Raw genomic sequence first — 24,415 nt, 5'->3', positions numbered from 1 at the left:
GAATGAGTAGTAACATAGTTGACATAGCTGGCTCCCACCTAGCTTAGAGTATCCTCATACATGAAACCCTGTATCTAGAAACAAAGAATGCAGGGGGCTCCACCTGGTAAACAGTTAAGACAAGTGGAGAGGAAGGCGACCACAAATGCTCAGAATAACGTAATCAGGAGAGTATTACGGTCCTCAGATGAGTAAACACAACAATGTCAAGAGAGAGGCTGAGTTACCAGCCTCTGACCAATCTGAAATACCCACAACTCAGGAATGATGGTGTGAATCGAAAAGGAGTCAGAAGGGCTACAAGAATGATCACCTGTTTACAAAACATGCCTCACCGAGAGAGGCTCAACACGATCATTTACTTGGCTTATCAAAAAGAAGGATAAGAAATTCCCTTCAACATATGATTCAAATACTTTAAATAACATAATTTTCATAAACTTAAAAAAAGATTTTTATGTGAAGATAAACGCATTGTTAAAGATCGCCACAAGTTGAGATGGTAGCGTGTTCAGAATTCTGATTTTACTAGCCCCTAATGATACTTTTCAGTTCAAACCCAAGTAAGTCTTAGTAAATTCTGACCTCCGACAAACCAAAAGTTACCCAGCAAACAACCTTCCCCCCCGCCCCGTCCGGACAGTTTCTTTCCCACCTGGCCCTTCCACCATCGCAAGTTTTCCCAGCAGCGGCGGCAGCAGCACACGAGCGTGCCCAAGGGCCACCCTACCGCCCGCCTGCAGAAGCGCCACACACCGGCCGGGCCTCCCGCCCGTGTCCCAAAGCAGTGTGAGCACACCAGGAAGGTGTCGCGGAGCGGGCTATCCCGGCAGCCCTCCTTCCCATGACAGCTGGGCACCTCATGGGGAGGGCTGCGGGCCAGCCTAATTGCTCTGGCAGCACCGACAGCTGACTGCTTCCTCCTGCTATTTTTCCCAGGGGCCCTTCGGCCCCTTCAGGCTCACGTGACTTAATCAAACCTGAATGCCCTTCTGGAAGATATGCAAATTATTTTTCAGTCGGACAAAAGTGTTTTGGCTCAATACTGGTGTTACTAAGTGAAGTTTAATGATGTGCTATACAGGTCAGACTACACGGCCTGATGGTACTTTCTGGCTATAAACTCAACAGGCGTGTTACTCTCTAAAGGAGGTTTTAAAACAAAATATTAGTATATTCATTATAACGCCTAATTAGACTGGGCCAAGTATCAATCCAGAGCAATGTGACCTGTCTTTTAAGGCCAGGTTTATCAACACTGTGATTTTTGCACTTATAAAGTGCTAGGCCGTTTGAGTTGGGCCGTGGCTGTGGAGTACCACACTCCGCATCCCGCCCCTCGCGTGACCTCGCGCTGGCACCTTGCCCCATGCTATGCCGGCAGAAAACCAACTCAAGCGGCAGAACTACGGAACGGTTTTCTGCCAGTTTAGCATGCCGAGACAGAGCAGCACGAGATCGGACAAGTGCTGGAGCTGCCGCGAGGATGTGAGAAGGCAGTATCTCACTAGCCAGCAATTAGATCAGGTTCTGCTGACATGGTAGTGCAGCTTTAATTAAAGGCATTAAGAAAGTCTCCTATGCGTTCAATACAGAGAAGTCAACAGCTTCAGTTTCCAATTCATCCTAGGCATATGGCCAGAAAAGGTCTCTTTTCCTCTCCAGCTCTTACCACAAGAAACTGTACCACTAGGATTATCCTTCTCTTAAATACTGAGCTGAAGCTTTTTCCACCACAAAGTAGGAAAAACCAACTGTACATATGAACTTCATAGCCCCGTGAAGCACAGTACTCTAGTTTTAAAGCCATTTTAAAACTGATTGTAAAGAAAGACAAATTATGTTGCTTTCAAGGTAACACAAGTACAATTGCTAGAAGAACAGGTTTCAACTTAGAGTCTTCCAGCTTGCCCTGGGCAACCCATTCACACCTTGTGGTGGAACATACAGTCTTGCATATTCCCTTTATTTATATTAAAGATACAATGTGAGGTCGTAAAATGCATTACAGGCAACAGTGCTTCACTGAATACCGGACAACTCTACAGGACACACATGTACTTTCTTGGTGCTCTTCACCTGGTAAGGTCAACTAAAAAAACCCAAAGACACTAGAGGTAATGCTAAGTTAAAGATAGTATCAGTTGTTCTAGTTACAATAACACTCCTAGGATGAAGTGGCAAACATTTCACTGGGTGCAGGGATCACTTCTTTCTAAACAATAATAGTATCTCTACCTTATCCAGCCAGCTGCATGTCCTTTTATACATTTCTAGAATTAATACTACACAGAACTCAACATAATTTGTTGTTTATTTACAGCCACTCTTCTCACATCCTAATGAGTGACACCAGCTCTTCAGGGGGAGAATTCGCTTTTCTTGCCAATGCACCCTTGGCAGACTCTGCCCTTGAAACAGAAGATTTCAGGGAGGGACTGAAGCCAACAAGAGGGAATGCAAGGGAGGATAGCATGATATGAGAAGAATGCCTGCAATTTTACAGGGAGAAGACCCAGCTGCCAGTTATTCAGATATTTGAACTCACACACAGAAACTAAGCTGTTCCATCAACAAAGGTACATGCTCAGATACTCAACTGCCAAAAAATGCCAAGGAACAGGTTATCTCTGTGCTCTAACCTGCTCCTGTACTTATAATTGAAGATGGCTGCATTAAGAAATAATGCAATATACCACGCTTCCACATCGCCTCACCACCCCCCCCAAAAAACCCAAAACCCCAACAAGAAAAATATCTCTACTACAACACCCTTGTCTGCATGCTAGAGAAAGCCTACACAGATAATGTAGTTACTGGGCAGCTTCTTCAGACTCAACTGTGATGCAGGTAAAACATTCTGGGATTGAGACTTTGCTTTTCAACAAGTAAAAACTTAAAATTCTTCAGAATTTGAAACCCCTTCAAAACCAGTGAAGTCATTTGCCTCCCTTTTGTTGTCTTCCAAGCTCCTATCGATCCATAATGGCACTTTTGGCCTTTTCCAAATCACTTGACACTACTTGGAAGCAAAGGCATTGCATGCTGTAGTTTTATCAGAATTTATTTATTCAGTGCATCCAAAGCTTGCAATAAAGCGCATACACAACTGAGTTAAAAAGCAATTGAACTATCATGACGTTTTAGTGATCCCTAGACTTCTTTTGGCACTCAAGCATGCAAGTCACGTGCTAAAACTCTAAAAGAAAAGAACGAAAGGATTTCTTGTACAAGTAACATCCAGACCAGGCTAAAACTGGAGAACACAGTATCCTGTCAGGATCTCACCTGTATGCTAGCATGACTGGAAAAGAAAGAATATAGTTATGCATGCAAATATGGGAAGACAAACTCTGCAACAGCTTTCAAAGATATTAACTCTAGTGGAATCTGAAGCAGTTCAGTTAAAGCCTAAACTGAATTCTGTGAAAAGTCACCCAATTAATTTCCATCTCGTCCCATTCATCCATTTGGGTCTGATCCACAGGCATGATTTCAGAGAAGAATATGTATGTGCTGTTCATCTTCTGGTGGTTTTAGGAGAAGGGGGGAAGAAAAAAAGAGAAGGAAAAAAAAAAAAAAAAAAGGTTGTTTGTAATGATAGCCTACCCAAAATCCAGCTCAGCTTGGATTAAACACCACACAAGAGTTCTTCCCCTCCCCTAATTTATTAATTTTCATTTCAGCATTATAAATAAGTCAACAGCATTTACTGTCACTTATGCCCAAACTTCCTCACTTTCTGCTACACTCATTGTGTAATTTTATGTCAGACATCCATCAAAAGCTACTTAACTTAGTCTGGTAGGTGAAGGGGAGCTTTAAACCAGAATTAGTTTTCATTTATAACTACCATGGCAAGGAGAGGTAGAGTATGTTGGTTAAAAGTAATTGAATAAATTTTTTTCAAGTTATCTATTAGAATCGCATTTGTATTTTGTGGCCTGCTTCTATATTAAAGTAGAGACATCGGGACTAGAGGCAAGTCCGGATTTTTCATACAAATATTTTTGTTTGAAATTTTTTGTTTAAAACAATGTAGTGAAAAATTGCAAATGATCATGTTTATAGTTCTAAGAATCAGCTGAAACACACACATAGCATTCAGTAGAACAAAAGCATGTGTATTTCATCAGATAGGTTTCAATTTGTACACTGAAGGTTGAATACCAGTATCTATTTCCTTGGTAGCAAACTTGACAATTTCTCACCTCCACCTCGTCTGGCACAGTTCACTGCTCTTTCAGTTTGCCAAACCAGCTGTTTGAGTAGTTGTGTCATATACCTGACTACCAAAGTGATCTGAGTTAAAAATAAGCTTTAAAACAATTCATTACAGAGGCAGTGAAATGATAAAAGAACACTGTACTGAGCATGTATCTGGACAATCCATTGGTTAGCAAAGGGAAAATAAATACTTGTGCAGAAAAATCAGCAGCCTGTACACCGCTCCAGTTGCATTCAAATCTCAAGAAGTTCTGTGTTGCACTTCCAATTACAGAAGATGGGAGCCAGTCTCAGAGTCTAAATCTAAGGTATTTTCTGTGAGACGTTGTCACTTACAATTATTTCAGTGTTGCTGTTTTGCTTATTTAGCTTTGTTTCACCTCAAAATCATCAAAGAAGGCAACTATAATGTTAATTTTTCTTTACAGCTCAAGGATAATATTAGTCTGTCGTATCTGCATTTACCTTGAAATCATTTCAACTTCAAAGTTACCCAAACAAGGTTCCTGAAGAGTAGAAAAGTCACTCCTGGATACCTCCGTAACTTAAAAACTCAGGATTTTGAAGAAAATTCTCTTGACGCTTTCTTTAAATCATCTCTTCTGCAGACATACAAGCTATTTCATCTTGGATTTATTTATTTTTGCTTGTATTTCCTCAAAAAGCTACCTAGCCTGAGAATAAGATTTTAGAATAACTTCTGTCCATAACTTGAACAATAATGTTCCACACAGACTAGGCTGTAAGGGGTATGTTTGATGACCCAAAGTTAACTCCCTGATGATTCAGGCTCCTCCAGAGTCAATTACAACTACACTCTGGTTTCATATTGATCACTGTTGTGTAACTTTAGGCATTATGTAAATTCCTTTTGCTATGTTGCCTGCAAATGCCCTTGCAAGTCAAATAATTTTCTAATTATTTACATACATAGAGAATTAACTTACTAGCAAACAAATATCCAGTGTTTTGAGGCTGCTTAAAATATTAGATTAACTTAACACTTACCTAAGCCTCTTCTCAAAATACCTTACAGCCATTCCTTGGGAGTGACTGAATACATAGATTGGGTTGGAAGGGACCTTGAAGACCACCTAGCTCCCACCCCCCGCCATGGGCAGGGACACCTCCCACCAGCCCAGGTTGCCCCCAGCCCCGTCCAGCCCGGCCTGGGACACTGCCAGGGATGGGGCACCCACAGCTGCTCTGGGCAACCGTGCCAGTGCCTCGCCGCCCTCACAGGGAAGAATTTCCTCCTGATAGCTAATGAAAAGCTATCCTCTTTCATTTTAAAGCCATTCCTCCTTGTCCTATCACTCCATGCCCTTGTAAGAAGCCCCTCTCCACCTTTCCTGTCGGCCCCTTTAGGTACTGGGAGCTGCTGTAAGGTCTCCCTGGAGCCGTCTCTTCCCCAGGCTGGACAACCCCAGCTCTCCCAGCCTGTGGTCACAGACTATACTTTGTGGCCCTCCTCTGGACTCACTCCAACAGGTCTGCGTCCTTCTGCTGGGAGCCCCAGAGCTGAATGCAGTACTGCAGGTGGGGCCTCGCAAGAGTGGAGCCGAGGGGGAGAATCGCCTCCCTCAGCCCGATGACTGCGCTTCTTCTGATGCAGCCCAGGATACGGGTGGCTTTCTGGGCTGCAGGTGCACACTGCCAGGCCACGTTGAGCCTCTCATCTACCAACACCCCCAAGTCCTTCTCCTCAGGGCTGCTCTCAATCCATTCTCCACCCAGCCTGTATTCGTGCTTGGGATTGCCCTGACCCACGTGCAGGACCTTGCACTTGGCCTTGCTGGACTCCACGAGGTTTGCACGGGTCCACCTCTCAAACCTGTCAATGTCCCTCTGGATGGCATCCCTTCCCTTCAGCATGTTGAACACACCACAGAGCTTCACATGGTCAGCAAACTTGCTAAGGGAGCACTCAATCCCACTGTCCATGCCAACAAAGATGTTAAGCAGCACCAGTGCCAATAATGACCCCTGAGGAGCACCACTTGTCATATACTAAGGTCTGAGGTCTAACGCTGAAGTCTGTGCCCTGCAGAGTTGTCACAAGTGAGTAAAAAGTAAAACTCCTCTCTACCTATATCCATGTTACGTAAAAAAATCCTCAAAAATTAAGATCATCGACTTGATTCTACAATGTCACTTTCATAACCTGAGGTTTTAGGTTTTTAATATGTTCATCTTGTACCAATCAGAAATAGAATCATACAAATATCCACAAATTAAGTATCAGATGTATTTTGACCAACACCTAATTTTTAATTAAACATTTGGCAAATACTCAAAGAGAGTAAGCAAAGTGTCAAAGCAAAGCAACAAATTTTAACTGTCTGGCTGAAAAAAAATAAATCAATGGTCCAACTCACCCTCTGCTGAGACTATGCTAGGTCTGAAAGACTTCCTGATGATCGCATACATTGCGCGTGACAACCTCCCGCAACCAAACCACAACAAAACGGAGCCGCCCCTTTCATACTTCCTCACGGCAGGTTTGGTTAGTTTTCACATTAATAGATATAGCTCTTGAAATCCAGTTCTAACTATCATAAAATCTTTTCTTCCTTCCTCCAGAAGTGATTTTAATATCATCCAAAGAACTATTAAAAGGAGAAAAATTCCCATAGGAAAAAACTTCTGAGTCTAAATTGGGGAACAGGAGGAGTGGGAGGTGGGAAGAAGAAAAGGAAGACTGATATTAAAGGGGTTTTTTTATATTAAAGTTTTTAAATTTGAAATGCTTTTACTGTTTTACACACTCTTTTCTGTGTATTTAAAGAAGAATTAAATTATTTTAATGGAAAGAAGCTGCAAGGAAGTTTACATGCATCTGTCTAAAATTAACTGCTTACCACTAATAAAGAAGTGAGAGCTCATTAAGGCCTTGGTTCCATCAAATTTGATCTATACTGATACCTACGTAGTCTCAAGTTTTACCTATCCAGCCAAAACCTATACATCCAAGGGCTACTTATTTTAATCCAACAGGTGGAAATCCAGGTTATAAATAGAAAAACAAAGGTACATTGAGATTAAGTGATTTGCTCCAAGTCCCACATTAACAAGATTAGGATTCAGGAGTTGCCAGTTTGAATTTCTTTGCTTGTCTCACATTTACTCCAGCAGATGAAATACAACCAAGAGAGCACGGAAGGGAGAAAAATGCCACTTGCCATCAACAAAAAAATGTCAGATTTCTATTCAGCGTTGGCTATTTGCCTATGGATTCACTTTACATACACCTAAAGCATGCCTCTTACCTGAAATAATATTTTGAGTACCAAAGAACTAATCCAGTTTATTTTAAATCAGTATAAGACATTATAAAACAAAGCTCCACACTTTGCATGTGCATGTGAGGGTGTGTAAAGGGATGGTGCAGATACATTCTCCTAAAAGACAAAGCTAAAAGAAATAATGAACAAAGTTTTCAGTAGCTGTATTACATCTTAAAAAACTTGCTTCCCTTATTAACCATGTTTAATTGCTACATCTGTATATTGAGTTTGAATGGCAAGGGGGGCCGTGGGGGCCACTACAGAAGTGGCTTCTGTGAGAAGCTGCCAGGAGCTTCCCCTGTGTCCGATGGAGCCAATGCCAGACGGCTCCAAGACGGACCCACTGCTGGCCAAGCCCAAGCCCATCAGCGATGGTGGCAGTGTCTGTGGTATAGAGTATTTAAGAAGGAGGGGAAAATAAATTTAAAAACCCAAAACCTAACTGCAGCCTGAGCAAGGAGTGAGAAAGTGTGAGAGCAACAACTCTGCAGACACCCAGGTCAGTAGAGGAGGAGGAGGAGGTGCTCCAGGCACCGGAGCAGAGATTCTCCTGCAGCCCGTGATGAAGACCATGGTGGGGCAGGCTGTCCCCCTCAGCCCATGGAGGTCCATGGTGGAGCAGATCTCCACCTGCAGCCTGGGGAGGGTCCCACGCTGGAGCAAGTGGGAGCACCCAAAGGAGGCTGTTACCCTAGCCTATTTTGCCCGTGAGGGTAATTGGTGAGTGATCTCTCCCCATTCTTATCTCGACCCCTGAGCCTTTCGTTGTATTTTCTCTCCCCCATCCAGCTGAGGAGGAGTGACAGAGCAGCTTTGGTGGGCATCTCGTGTCCAGCCAGAGGCAATTCACCACAATTGCTAAACTGGCAGTGTGTACTTTCTGAGAAACAGATACGTAGTATTTCACTGGATTATTTTTTTCCTTTAAAATTAGTTCTGCAAGATGTCTTAGCTAGGATTCAAAGGAAATACTTAATTACAAGTTTTATTTCAGTGACTATTGATTTGTTTCTTAACTCCTCTAGTCTAATAAGATTTAATATACTACTCACTCTCACTTGCTTTGCTTATGGGATACTTTAGATACAAAAGTTATGGAAGATTTATAAAGGAAGAAAATCATCATGGAATCAAAAACTTCCCTAAAAGGTTTATTCATGAGCATTATGGAATAGTGAGTGCGAAACTAAAATGAAATAACACAGCATCATTAGGAAGACATATTTTCCTAAGGGTTTAACTTATTGATCTGAACTTTGAAATGCAGAGTGGAAGAGTAATGTTTGTGTTGCCTAACATCAGGCACCAAACTTAGGTCCTAAATGAAAAGGCTGCTCTACCTAAACTCCTAACATAATCAATAAAGGAAAAGATTGCCAGAGAGTGACTTTTGGCCAGGATCCCACCTGAACTGTTCAAAACTGCACTATGGATCGGGCATTATCTGTTGGCTACCAAAGAAGCCTATGAAAAACAGATTTCTAGTTTGGGCATCACACTTGTATACTCATAGGAGAAGATATGATGGACACAAGCTGCTACAAGGGACAAGCTCTAGCAGGTATTCTTCAGCTTTGGCTTTAGCTACACGAGTGCACATACTCAACTTCCCTGTGCAGCAGCCCATGAGAGCAAATGCCAAAATCCCACTTTGCTGGGTTTCAGATCCAGAGCTTGGCTTTTAAGCCTGTGTTTCCAGATAAACAGCGAGAAGTAACAGAGCCAGATCAAGTTCCAGGTTTCGGTGTTTCACTGTTTTAACAAAAGTACTCAGAAGATGGTCCTTCACAGAACAGACGTGTTTAAGAAATCTTTCACTAGACATTATGTGCAACTCACCTAGCAGACTGGACCTATGGGGAACGAACAGCACGCTTTTTTATAAGGTGGTCCTTTGAAGAAAAACATGCTTGAACAAGACTCTACTAGTTAGTACTTTGAAGCTATGGAAAAACAACAAAAGCCTGCAACCTCTATACAAAAGGGAAATATTCTGAATTTACAATGAGGGAAGATGAATAAAGAAGATACTCCAGCATATAAAGTAGTTTCTATTTTGAGCTCCTTCAAACGGGAAAATCTCTTGCCAATTTTACTTTAGAAGCAAGCAGCTTCTGCACGCTGAGATTGGCTTTCCAAGTGATACAGTTACCAGCTAAATACCAGAACGCTTAGGAGCCTGGGTACTTTCAGAGAGTATACATTACTAATGCACACACATTGCCTTCCGCTCCTGAAGAGGGAAGGATTGTTGTGAAAGTGACACTGAGCATGTGGTTCTACAACAGAGATAATGAACTTGATGACACATGTTAACTAATCTGACCTTCTATCTTGCTCTAAAGACTTTGGCTAGAGAAGTAAGTAGGGAAGGGCATTATAACGTCACGCCTGAAAACAGCTAAAAAACCACTGTACATCATCCCATGTAGGACACACACAGTGATCTACTATTCTGAGTAAGGCAATGATTATTCTCAAAATTTCTTAAAAGAAAAAAGATGACAGATTCTTACAAACAATTTGTCTAAATGATACTGCCTTATACTAGCATGTGTTTTCCTACTTGTCTCAGGGTAAAAGAAGGCTTATCTGTAAGAAAAATACAATTTTAGCATATAAAATTGAATTCATAATATCAAAAAGCCACACATCTTGGTTTTGCCTCTATGTGAACTTCAGCTAGTCATTTCATTTCTCTGTCTCACTTCCTAGAACAGTACAGTGAAAATAGTATTGCCAAGGTACTTGGGAAGCTTCATTCCTTAACATCTGTAAAATACCTGGAGATCCTCAGACAGCAGGTACAGAAAAGCGTCATCATTAATCAGCATTCTGAAACTGAGACATCACATTTGAGGTTCTGTCCATCACAGAAGAAAGCCATAAAACACTTCTCAGCACCTTAAAGGACAATTATGTCTGCTCAGTCATTTCAAGGGTTTGATAAAAGACGTTTCCAATCAGAGTAGACAGAAAAAATAAATTTTTTTTCAGGAATAAGCTGCAATATTAACTGGTCAGTATCCTAATGGTATTGACTAGCACCCGCATTGTGTTGTAACTTTGCATAGCACAGCCATCCCTCTGCCACTGCTGGCAGAAATGAAGAAATACCTATTAGCAGCATGGGGAGTAGGCATGAGAGAAAAGAGGAAATAAACAAACAGCTTTGTTTCTGACGTAAGATAGTGATGCAGAAACAGCTTGAAGTCCTTTCAGATAATGTCTAAGTTATTCTGGAAATTATGTAAGTGAAATTTGACTGGAAGGTAGGTAAGAACTTTGAACATACAATAACTTAACTCCAACAGGAGTAAAGAGCGAAGTAGTAATAGATAACCAGATACCTGGGCTAGAAGGGAACCAGTATTTGAGAAACAGATAATAAGAACAGACAGATAAACACAGGAGGATAGTATAATGATAGAAAATAATAAAAAAATAGGCAGGTAAAGACCGGACTAGAGGTAGGGGTGAATATAGTTCAGAATGAAAGTTTGTCCTATGGCGCAAAAGAACGAAAGGGGAAGGGTTGAAATTCCATTCAGGACAATACTGCCTTTATGAACATCTCTCCTCCCTCTATGAAAACAAACACTAGTAACACTTTGGAACGTGACATACTTGGACTTTCCAACAGACAAAAAACCCAAAACATTCCTTCTTAAATGTTTGGTTTCATTTAGGTTTACTATGTACTCCTGTGTACTCTTCAGCCCCTCTTGATTCTATTGCTTCTTCTATTAAGCAACACCAGGTTCACCACGTTACTCCTTTACAACTTCTGCTGGGGAATCTATACCAGTTTATTAAATCAGCTGATGTCAATTTTGACTGCACCTAGGACTAAAGCTTAATGTAGGAAAACGTCAGAGAAGACAAGATTTGACAAGTATCTCTGTGAGCACTATAACTAGTAAAGCTTTTATCCTACAGATTTGTGGGTTTTGGCTAACTGACACTGAAGTCTAGGAAGGTGTAAACTTCTATGGAAGTTTTTCCTATGCCTGAAGTATTTCTAAGGTCTTTGTCTTTATACCTGAAAACCATTTCATGAAGCTTTCAGGATTTTATCTACCCGGCAAAAAGCAGGACCACAACCCTGAGTTTTAGGAGAGCAGACTTTAATGTATTCAGAGATCTGCTTTGAAGATTCCCATGGGATATGGCTCCAGAGGGAAAAAGGGGATGAGAAGAGCTCGTTGATATTCAAGTATCTCCTCCTCCAAGCTGAAGAAAGGTCCATTGTGCCAATGGAGGTGATGAGATGCATGTTTAGTAAGAGCAGGGAATGCAAATCACTCTCAGCTCAGCTAATAAAGGAAGGTATCAGACTGTACCTCACCCGAATTACATCCCTGCAACAAATTCAAAATAAATCAAGCTTAATTTATAAATATTGCCTACTACATTTCATAACTCATTTGCAGATTACAGGTTTTCCATAGTACTACTTTATTCCCATTTCACAAAGTAGTAGTGGTATATCAAAGTAGTAATCATGCATGCAGATCACTTCATGCTGATACTCATCTAAGGTTCTTGAAAGGCACGTAGCAGAGCATAAACCAACAATTCTTTTAATCATATACAACACCTTTATTCATGATCATACTGATTTAAACCAGATTTATCGACATTTCTGGACGTAAGGCAACTTTAAAGTGATGCGAGAACTACACATAAGCACAGCTGTACTGTTTATCTAAACTAATTCAACATCACACCTTTAGTCAAACACGGACATACTGAATGACAGCAAGGCCTCAGAACGAAGCATAGAGTAAGGAATTCCTAAGAGATTATGAGTTTGTAGGTACCAATTATCTTGCTCAACAAGACAAGGTTTGCTGGAAGAGTTCAGTAACATAGTTACAGAAACAGAATTCAGTTCACATCAGTCCTTTTAACACCATAGGGAAAAATCAGTTCCTCACATGAAATAAATGGCACTCCCGAGCTTATTTTACAAGATTAACTGAATTTAAAGTTTTTGTGAGTGTAACTAATATATGAAGGGGAAGAACAGAGGGTGAAAGACAGTAGTTGTGCAAATACACAATCAACCAACAGGCAAAAAGCTTCTAGATACAGGTCAGGTCTGCATGACCCAATAGGGGAGACAGACTCTAGAGTGAGGAGCACAGTATATAAATCAGGCAAGTTAACTTAGGAAAGCTAGGAAATGAATTTGTGATAATGGAAACTACGAATAACGAGACCACCAGAGAGAAAACCTACAAGATGCAGCTGGGACAACAGAGACACAATTACTACTGGTTCAGAGATTTTCTGTGCAGCTGGACAACCGTACTTCAAGATAGATATTAAAAAAGGTAGTTATCTCTTCACTTATGGCTTCTCTAGCACCTAGGCTACTTAGAAGAAGTAATTGCATGTATGTAAAGGAGGGTCCTTACTCTTCTATTCACAGTGAACCAGAACACACATGCTCTTTGTAGTGCTCTTTGTCAGACTGCATCGTACACTGCTCACAGTAGCTCAACGGAGATGCAAGAGTTTATTTATTCTGCAGCAAGGAGCTAAGTGGACACACCGTAACAATACTCCCCATGGGTTAGCTGACCTGCTGAGACAGATTAGCTAGTCTCAGGCTACTGTAAAAGAAATATAGCTCTGCAGCTTCCAGGACCCAAGCTAGTATCATGAGATAGTGCTGAGTTGTACCATATGGAAATACCAACCCTGAGCTTATACTGTCTATACAAACATCGCATTACACAGCACAGACATACTCTTGAAGCCAACAGCTTGGGGAGTGGTATGTTTTATGGTTCACTGACAAGGGATGAAGATAATTCTTTCCTCAGTCCAGGCACTTTCACATCTTTGGGTAGGTTAAACTCCAACAGTGGGTTGAAAGTGGTCATGGGCTCTTATTTTCTTACAACCTCTTTACAGAAAGTCACAGTATAAGGAATCAAAAGAACACAAGATTTTAATCTCGTTCCTCTACCTCCTTCTCTCCCTTTCAATATCTCTGCTGCCGAAGAGCAGACCAGAAACACAAAACATGCTAGCTAATAAAGCTAATGCTTCATAGACCTTCTACTGGATGATCGCCTATGCATATGCAGTGCACAGATCTCTCAAGACTTGTCAGAAGTGAGACAAGAGATAGACTTAAGTGGAAACACGGAGCATTCAGAATCCCAGCCCAGATCACACAATTTATAACTAGTTTAATTCCAGGGAACTTCCCCACAATCTGGAATACTAACTCTTCAGTCCCACACTGGAACCTAAAAAAGTCTTAATTGAAAAAATCCATTTCTGTTGGTTTGAATAAGAATGCTGTCATAGGGATGGGAAACTTGCCAAAAGACTGCAAAGCAAATGGTAATAATAATTACCAGTTGAATTTTGGATAATTGCTTAGCAGAATGCAAAAGTAATCACTGTACATAAGCTCATCTGAATGCTTCACTCAACTGGGACAAAAAGTAAAGAACATATTAATTCAATTTGCCAATGACACAACTGGTGAAGAACTGTCAAAAGATACAAAATAGCCAGTTGAAAAAACATTTGGAAATTAAGATGAGCTGTTGCAGGTACAGAGATATAGTCGAAAGGAAATGTAATACTGAGGGGGAAACCCAAAACCTGGTTAGATAAAGACGACTTCCAGTATACTACTTTTAATTTCACAAACCGCATGGACAGAATGGTATGAGCTGAGTGCAGGGAGAGGCTAGATGAAGACTTCATCACTGACCCCATGCTACTACTTCTAAGCTGCAGTAATCATTTGCATTTAGATCTACGTAATGTAAATGTTTTAACTTACAATACTTGTAGATATACCTCACCATGTCTAAAATTTAATCCTCCAGTTATTTTTCCTCATCTTCAGAAATCCTGATATTCCAGTCATCAGTGGTTCCAGGCAGAGCTACGCTGATAAATCATAAATAGCAACAGGTATAATTGTGGGGCAAAGGAACCACGAAGTGAATAAAGGCTGGAGATCAATCATTTCAACCAAGGCTATTTCACTGCAGGATAAGCTTCCAGAGAACACTACATTAAAAACCACAGCTTAATTATCTTTAGGACATACTATGAGACCTTACTGATTCATAAAAACTCTCCTACAATAACATGGTATAGAGATCTGATTTGATTTTAATAACAGAAGGAAAAGGGCAGAAGATTCTGACATTTGCTGTGATCATCGCTCTATTGCTCTATGCATCACACCAAACAGATTGGCTAAGCTATAAATGGAGACGAGTGTAACAGCTTACAAGGGAGGGAATAAAAAAAAAAAAAAAAAAGAGGGAGGAATTTAATATAAAGAGTTACATGTGGAAGCATTAGAAGGACACTAGTGAAGGAAGGGGTTTTGGAACCTCAAGAAAGTAATCTTGTCAGCAAAATGCATTAAAATAGCATCTTTCAATAAAGAGCTGTGGTAACAGTGGTCCTTCTAGTTCTTCTCAATCTCCAGGTTACATGACTCATATGCATAGGACATTTCTTTAATTCTTATAAGGAATTTAGCCTTCCTGGCAAACTCAAGAAGAACTAGTCAGAGAGACACACCGCTCTTCTTACTCTGTGACTCATTCCATGTGTGTGTGGCTATGGTAAGCCTCCCTTCCGCAAGCTCCAGAGGTGGTCAGCCTTCTAATTTCCTAATTCAAGTACGCACAAGCGAAGAGGCAGCCATTACCCCATGTGATGGATGTGAAAGAAACAAGGCGCGTTTATAAGATTTTATTTCATAAGAGCAGTAACAGTACTTTTTGTCTGAAGGGGAGGTACGAGTCTGCAAAAAGGATCCTCAACCAATAAAGTCCAACATACTTTCTGCAGCAGTTCTGTGCCACGTGCATCTAAATAAAGTAACAATCACCCCAGAGTGGAAGGAAAAGATCCTGTATCTGGTGTTGAACAATTCCAGGGCTACATCTAAGGTATCAAACAGCAGCTATTTTTGCTGGAAACAATTTTAAATTGCCAGGGGGGTAAGGGGGTGTGGAGAAAAAAAAAAAATAATAAAAAGAGAGAAAAGCTGTTGAAAAGCACCAGCGAAAGCTGGCGCTCTAGAAAAAAGTGCCAATGGTCCTGACTGAGCTTTCTGTTCACTTCTCAATACATCAGGCCTGGAACAAGTTTCTCAGTGCAAAATTTCTCTAATTGGCTGGAAAGCATTTAAGGAAAAATCTTTTTAATTAAAAACAGAGAACCAACAAGACATGAAAGCCATGGGGGTTGGGAGAGGCATATGTTGACCTTATGAAGCTTCACAGCAGAACTCTGCAGGGGCTGTTTAAACTGAGAAAGCACAGTTTTAATTAAAGAGTCCTGAGGAACAGACAATTCAAAAGAGCAGGTCAGCTAGATTCCAAGAGGTCAATTTAAGCATAAGCAGAGGGGAAACAAGACTTCTGGTCATTTTGCTTTCCTCTGCAGGGAAATCTGTTGCTAACTGAGCATTATGTTCTGTGCTTCTCAACACAAAAGCTAGTTGTCTTCTAACCACTTCTATGGGTGTTGCATATCATTGGTAAGTGTTTAAGGGAGGGAAGAAATTTTGTGAAGTCCACCCCAGTTTCTTGACACTGGATCACATTCTAAAATAAGCTAATTTTTTTTCCCCAGTGCATGGAATCCCAGATATGCTTATGCATACTTGAAAACAGAACTCTGCATCCTGCTATAGTTTCCAAGCCCAGTGGGAAATCCTGTACAGAAACAGATCGAGCATATCATCAAACAGAAATCTTTTTTTAAAAAAAACCAAACAACAAACTTTTTCTTTACTTTTTGAAGTGTATTATGTAACTATCACGTTTAGTAAAGCTAGTAAATTTTCCTTGCTATTTAGACAAAAAGAAAAATAAATCTAGTCTCCAAACAAAAGGAGTTATGAAGGGCAATGTAACTAGAACCCATCAAGTAGCAGGGCTAACACAGAAAAATGTAACATAAAAGCTGCTGCATCTCTCCATGAAGAACTACTTTCCAGTAATTCAAAAAGAGAAGAAATTAAGTAGAAAAGTAACATCTAGATTAATTTCCCAAGAGAAACAATAATATTAGTGCACTTCAATTAGTGTATACATGGTTCTGCACATACACGGATTGTTACATCTAAGTATTGTTTCTGTTGAGATAGATTTCTTTCCTTGTTGGCCCTTTGAGAGCTCATGGCTAGATGCATCTGCTTGGGTGAACAAGGTACATATTCCAAGTCAAGGCATGTTATTTCAAGACCGATAGACAAAGCAGTAAATTTCCCTGCACTGACGAGCCAGATTAAGAAATCAATTCACTCATTTGTGAGATATTGTCTACTTTTCTGAAAACCCAATTAAACACTAAGAAGTGGAAAGGTGGAGGTTTTGTTTTCTTGTTTTTTTTTTAAGTTTGTATAAGCTTGGAAATTGCATCGTCAGATTTTTATTTTATTCTTTATATCTTTAATTTTATTCTCCCGTACTCCCCCCTCCAGCCAGGGTGCAAGCTTTGATGCAAGTTCTCATTTATTATGTTGGCCTATAGCCTCGCAGGGTTGGCATTTATGCAGTTTATCAGGGACACCCTCCACAGATGGACAAAACTAAGAAAAAGCCACCACTCACTCCTAAAACAGACATTCAAATGTGGAATTGAGGTTAAAATCACTGAAAGGGGAAAATAGCAGTAATCACTTTTATAGCAAAGGAATAAATTAAAACAAGAACATTCTGGGAGACATGAAAGTTAGTGAACGTAATACTTTTGACAAAGGAAGAAAAAAGATGCCTTCATCGCTCTTCACATACATAAATCAACGAAAATACTGAAGCACAGGGCAATTCCTCCCCAGAAACAAACCCAGGAGGGAAAACTGGGACAGAACAGAATCTTGCTGTAGAAAACCAAGGGTGTATTTTCATCCTTTTCTGCACACAGAATTCTATTGAAATGAAAAGGATGTTCAATGAGTAACTCTCCATACACCTAACACAGATGCAGAAAGACATCAGTTCAGGTCTCAAAAGCAATACATCAACGTTAATCCAAGCTACACTGCTTCTGATTTCTCATGTTCTGTCGCATAGTATAGGATAACCTTAAGCAGAATTTCTTACCTGGACTCCATAACTTACCTACCTCCTTGTGGTGGGTTGACCCTGGCTGGATGCCTGGTGCCCACCAAGCCCCTCTATCACTCCCCCTCCTCAACTGGGCAAGGGAGTGAAAATACAATGAAAGTTTCACGGGTCAAGATAAGGACAGGGAGACCACTCAGCAAAAAAAAAAAACCAAACCTGTCACGGGCAAAACAGACTCAGCTTGGAGGAAATTAGTTTAATTTATTGCCCACCAAATCAGAGTAGGATAATGAGAAATAAAGTCTGGGTCTCTCCCACAGGGTGCAGTCCTTCAGGAACAGACTGCCCCAGCGTGGGGCCCCCCTAGAGTCACAAGCCCTGCCAGCAAACCTGCCCCAGCCGGGGCTCCTCTCCCCACAGGGCCACAGGTCCTGTCAGGAGCTGCTCCAGCACAGGCTGTCCACAGGGTCACAGTTTCCTTCGGGTGCATCTACCTGCTCCAGCGTGGGACCCTCCCCAGGCTGCAGGTGGAGATCTGCTCCACCATGGACCTCCATGGGCTGAGGGGGACAGCCTGCCTCACCATGGTCTTCATCACGGGCTGCAGGAGAATCTCTGCTCCGGTGCCTGGAGCACCTCCTCCTCCTCCTCTACTGACCTGGGTGTCTGCAGAGTTGTTGCTCTCACACTTTCTCACTCCTTGCTCAGGCTGCAGTTAGGTTTTGGGTTTTTAAATTTATTTTCCCCTCCTTCTTAAATACTCTATACCACAGGCACTGCCACCATTGCTGGTGGGCTTGGGCTTGGCCAGCGGTGGGTCCGTCTTGGAGCCGTCTGGCATTGGCTCCATCGGACACAGGGGAAGCTTCTGGCAGCTTCTCACAGAAGCCACTACTGCACCACCCCCCACTGCTACCAAAACCTTGCCATACAGGTAAACATGTCATATTTACTCAGATTAAAAAGTGCAGCCACTGGACTTTATAGTCAGAAAAATGTATGTTGAACTCTTTTAAGGCCACAACCAGAGCATAGTAACAGCCACCTGAGCTTTTGTTCCTGTGAAGGGGAAGGGGGAGCAAAGTACCTTGGTGATTATATTTTCTTCCACCACCTTTTCCATACTCTTATATAAGACTGCTAAAAGTAGAAGAGGAAGGAGATACTATGTAGCTAAAACTTTTTGGTTCTTTCCAACAAATCCAGGTTCCCATTATCTGGCTGAATTCAGATGCTAGATAGATGAAGCCTGATGAAAACTCGCATTGAACATACAGCAGTGGGTACTTTCTGTCAGATGTCTTCTCAATTTGTCAACACGAGGTTTACCACTGGCAGCTGCAGTTCTTGTGGATGACTTCTTCACTATCATCTCTAACTCTTCTACAGAAATGTGTTCTGGGAGTCTATGCTTTATATTTCCTGACTATGACCTCAAATCAGGTATGTCCTCACCACACACTGGTTAGACTAGTTCCATACAATTTATCTGAAATCTTAAAAATATTATCCCTGAACTAACGTAAACTATTTAGAACATAAGAAAGTACTTATCACAGGGAAGAAGGCATAGCAGACAGCATAGTCAGTCACTTCAGTAGCTAATTACAGATTTTGCCATGTTTAACTACAATTGACTAGTTTCCAAGGATCTAAATGGTATATGTCAAAAAAGCCAAGCTGTTATTCACAGTCTTGCAAACTTTGTTCATCATGAGCAGAAGTGTGACAAAGTTTAGCCAGAAGGTGAGGTTTTATCTGTATTTAAGAAATGGTTCTAGTCTTCCCCATGACAAGAAGTGACGCTGAACAGCCTGAAACTAGTGAGGCTTATAGCAAAAACAACCCACCAAAATTCATATTTGTACAGCAACATTCAGTGTATTTTCTTAAATTAAAACCTGAAACAAAACATAATTTTAGTTGCATGTAGTTACATGAGTTTATTTTGAACTCTGGCCAGTTCTATAATACCTAATATACTGAGTGTGGTATAAGAATAGCTAGACAAGATAGTACAGTGCTGAGTAGTTATTTTGGCATTGGAGCTTTTTCCTTGCGGGTAGGGTTGGAGAAAAGGTCACACAGTTGTCAGTGGTCCCCCTTTCACAGCCATCAGGGATCCTGCAACATCGTCTAGGAGACATGCCAGGAGTAGCTGCGGCAGAACTCTGGTGGCAGCATTCACCACCCTACAGCCCGACACTGCTATATACTCTGCCTCCTGCAGGGCTCCTAGTCGAAGCACTCTGTACCCCAAATGCCTGATAATCTCAGCACCTGCTTCCCTCATGCTCCACACCCTATATTCTAACCATCGGGTCTGCTCCCATCCACCAACCCCAGCATGTTTTTTTCTTCTACCCGTCCCCATGCACAGGCCCACAAATGTCCTAGCTCTGATCTGTTGTTGCTTGACATGCTGTTCTGTAATGGAAGTAGCACTGGCAACAAGGTGCTCCTAGGCTACTTTATGCTGCAAGCATTTTTTAAACTCACCATCACAGTTGCCTGTGGCAATCTCCCTATTAACAATGTTAGAGCATTAGAACACAGCGTGAAGTGTCAGTATTTGTACTGCGTTAATAACCTAGCTAACGATTTTAATGTCAAGGTAACAGGACAGCAGCAGATGCTGGAACACTTGCCTCCATTTTTCCCCACGGTTCGGAAACACCTCCAGAAGGTCCGAAGAAAAGACGCCCTGTTATGAGGGGTAGCTTGAACAAAGCTGAACTCACGGAACAAGATGTGTGTTCCTTGACGCACGCTGTTGAAACTGTGGAGATAAAGTCAAAACAAGAGAACGTTAGAAAGCTGAACTGATGTGAATGTTCTGGGGCCAGCTAGAAGAGCGGCAAGAAAACCACTGGCAGTTACATTTTGTGAAACCTAATCTCCAAAGCTTATACCCATCTGTTCTCTAGAGAGACCATTTGCAAAAACCACACACTGGAACTTAATTATAGGAATTAGAGGTTTGTGAAAGTAAAATTCATTCTAAATAATCCCAGCAAGGGGTGTCCAAGAGCCACTTATTTGAAACCAATCCACTGGAAAATGGCTGGCCACGAGTAACTGTTGTTTATATGACCAGAAGATGCCCTTTCTTTTAGTAGTATTTGAACTTCACTCCTATTCTCATCACAGTTTTCTGTGAAGCCACACTAAAAAACCCAAAAAAACCAACAACAAAAAAACGCCACAAAAAACCCAAACCCAAGCAAACCTCTATTTCACTTCTAAATTACTGAAACTTGATTGTATTGGATGTATAAAATTACTTCAGTTGTCATGAAAAGCAGATTGACACTTCACTAAATGACACTCTGCACTACTGCATTTTGAAAAAGAGTAGCTGGTTGTTACAGTGGATAGTCAATTTGATACTCCCATTCTTGTATTTTAGTACAAATTTCTCTTATTTGAGTTGTAAGCATTTTAAGTTAACTTATTGTAGTAACTATCTGTCTTAAAAAGGTTTCTCTGAAGTGCAAGAAACTCTCCTTTGGGCATGGAAAAGCTCAACATACAAGAACAATAGAAATGCAAATACAAACATTATATACCAAAAGGTATAATGATGGGTTGCCTTAAAGATAGATTTTGTGCATTTCATTCTCCATCATGCAAATGGGACAAAGCTTTCAAACACTCCAGAGAGATCATTAAAAACATTCACTTGGGACAGCAGCTTAACTCTCCCACATAGGAGAGAATTAATGAAAAGATCCGAGTTTACTTTCATCACAGCAGAACCTCTCCATAGGTAGCACCTCCACAACAGACAAAATCCAGTGGTCACTGTGAACCCTCTCAGTTTGCATTTTTAAATCATCTCTTTAAATATAAATACTTTAAATCACTTTATCCTTCATAGTACAGAAAAGGGTCTCACACTTGAAAGCAAATTATACCAGACAGTTCAGCAAAATTAAAAAGTCTCATAACAACTGGGGAGTGTGTGGAGAGAAGCCAATTCAGTTTTTCCCAAAAAGAAACACAATTTCTGTTTTTTAATATCCTGGTTCTCAAAGGCATGCAAGTAAACGGAATTTTTTTTCACGTGTTGAAAGTTAGGTGCAGAACACTGTTGCTAGCCCTCCTACCCAGAAGGAAATGCAACTCAAAAGTAGTACAAATCACCTTATGATTAAGAAACACTCATGACTTGAATCCTGGAATTAAGAATACACTTTCTGTAAACATCATGGGCAAATATATTATTTCATAGTTATGAAACCTTATTCATGCACCAGTGCTGTAAAAACCAGAGGAAAGCATAACCATTGTCCCAAGAGATTAAAATGAATAAATCATGTGCCTGATCAAAATGTGCCAAAATTACAGGAAAGGGCTCCAGTGACTACCGTTTTAGGTGAAGCATTCGTTACAAATTGCTGTAATTCACTGCTTTAAAGCGAACGAGTTGAGATTCAGGGAAAGTAACTTGCATAAAGTCCCACAAGACACCCATGACAAACCTGGAAAAGGGATTTCAGATCTTCTCATCCCAAACCACAGCCTGTAAGACTTTTTTCATTTCTGATTTGCATTGTTTTGCTGATGATTTGACAGGCTGGTGGAGAAAAGAGGGATATGAATGAAAAAGAAGAAACTTGGTGTAACAGGAGAAGGCAGCTTTCAGAAAGATGACACATGTAAGGAAGAGAAAGAATACAAAAGCACAATGATATAATTAGATGCACCAAATTATATTGCTCAGAACAACTACAGCACGCACAACTTCTGGAAGCAGATCCTGGCACACCTGCAATGGAAAGGTCCAGACATGAAGCTAACATACTATTAATTCACAGCAGACAGCCCTACTAGATTACTCCTTAGTTCTAGTATGTGAAAACTCAAGTCACTTGCATTTTCAGCATGGGATGGCTCTAAACCTAGCAGGCAGAAGGGTATGATATCATTTGTTGTTGCTTACTCCATTAAAAGAGTGGGTGGATATGTTGGAACATCAGCACACCTGGATGCGCTGACAGCCAAGTGCCGCCAGCTAGTTGAGTAAAAGAGGTACAATATTTCTTTCATTCCTCATTTCTTGCAATAAGATTTTGTTTAACTACACAATGGAAAGATTTTTCCCCAAAAGCTCAAGTCTGCAAGCATGGGAGTCAGAATTTCATCCCAGTTAAGGTGCTGCATTTCAGAGACCCTACTTTACTTTACTCCTTTTTGTAATTGTAGAAGTTCAGCTCAAAGGAGCCAAACCATGATGGAGCTATCCAACAAGCCGCCCAATTACAATCAACAGATCTATTCTCAGGCAGGGTCAAAATCACTACAAGAGATGGGAATGCTATATGTTTTTAACAAACTATATATTTTGGAATTGCTTTACCATGGGTAGATGGGCCATACAAACATAACTTGGCCACCTTTTCCTTAAAAATTGCCTAGAGGTGAAGTTCCCGTTAATGTGGCAAGTCATAATGGCTTGCAGGTAAACCTTTCTGCAAGAAAATGAAATTGTGACAACCCAAAGCTGTTGCAGGTATTCCAGCAGCTTGTAGGGAATAAGATCAATGCCCTACCTATGATTTTTATATACACATGAACAGATATCTCTTCCTGTTTCTTTTGAATGCAAAAATGAAACAAGCTGCAGACTCAGAGAAATGGCTTAAGCAAGATATCAAAAGCAAAGCAACAAACTCGGCTCATTCTCAGCAACTTTAGCAGCTGCTGAGACTCTTCCCTTAGGATTGCTCAGTCTTCCCTCTATCTGCCCTCCTCTCAATGAACAATTCGTACCCTTAACAAAGTTAGGTGCCCAGAGCTTACCTGCATATTTGCAGGAGAAAGACTTATGAACAAACCAGGGTATCTCAACAAGGTATTAGTTTGTCTTCATTCATTTAGAAATGAGTTTGTGAACCCAGAAGCATAGAAAATCATTTTTAACTTCTCTGGTTAACGTCTCCTTTCTCCCTTTTAGTCATTTAGTGCAGCCATCTGCAAGAGATTCCTTCAAGGAAAAAGCTTTCAACAGCTCTGCAAGCCTCCAAGTCTTCTATTGCAAACCTAATGGTTGCCCTGGCCTTCTACATTGCCAGTAAATAAAGCAGGCAAATTAGAACATTAAGAAAAATTACTAATGACACTGTTCTATTTGTCTTTCTGAAACTGACACTATAAACAGAACTGAATGTTCATTAGTTAACACCGGTTCACTGCAAACACTCACACTTCACACAAGAATAGTTACACAACTGGATACTCCATTAACAAAACAGCTTTTCCCATTCACTTGTGAGAATATTCTGGAGAAAAACGAGAGAAAAATAAAGCAAGGTTCTCCTTCGATGGGAATATCTAAAAAACTTTTGCAGTAGGGACTTCCAAAATGCTTACTTTTTCACTCCTTTCCCTTACATGCCCCAGAACAGCTAAACCACAGAACGGAGTCTCTTCCAACGCCACTGCCGAGAAAACTGTCTTGCAGCACACCCAGTCTTATGCTTGTGGGATGGCATATGCATGTGAGAGGAAGAAAAAAGTTTTGGAAGGAGATTGTGATAAAACAGCCCCAGCTCTCAGAAATGGCTGTGCTGGGAACTCTAGCACTCAGGTGCTGCTTCTCTGAACAGAGCTGCTTTCACTAAGGCTTTGTCTTTTGTGTAATTACATTTTGGCAACTTGCCAGAGTTCAGAAACTTTCAAGCACTCTTTTCAAACCTTTGCACTTCTAAATAGATTGTGGAAGTCCCAGGATGCTATGGTAACATCCCAATTGAAACCCACTACAGCAGTTAGCCTCTGCCTGCTGAACTCAGGCAAAGCCAAATATGCACAATGCAGTGAGAG

General features: G+C 40.9%; 1 protein-coding gene across 1 annotated transcript in view; it reads right to left on the bottom strand.

Annotated features, from left to right (window-relative positions):
- Nucleotides 1-24,415, bottom strand: part of CSTPP1 (centriolar satellite-associated tubulin polyglutamylase complex regulator 1) — an 85,056-nt gene that overhangs the window by 36,488 nt on the left and 24,153 nt on the right. Inside the window, exon 3 of the mRNA XM_080395782.1 lies at nucleotides 20,236-20,366. Coding sequence (XP_080251908.1) covers nucleotides 20,236-20,366 — 131 coding nt within the window. The remainder of the gene's footprint in view (nucleotides 1-20,235; nucleotides 20,367-24,415) is intronic.

This window comes from Falco punctatus (assembly GCF_963210335.1).
Source record: "Falco punctatus genome assembly, chromosome: 7".
Lineage (NCBI taxonomy): Eukaryota > Metazoa > Chordata > Aves > Falconiformes > Falconidae > Falco > Falco punctatus.
Note: the sequence above shows the minus strand (reverse complement) of the source record. Positions and strands in the feature narration are given on the sequence as shown.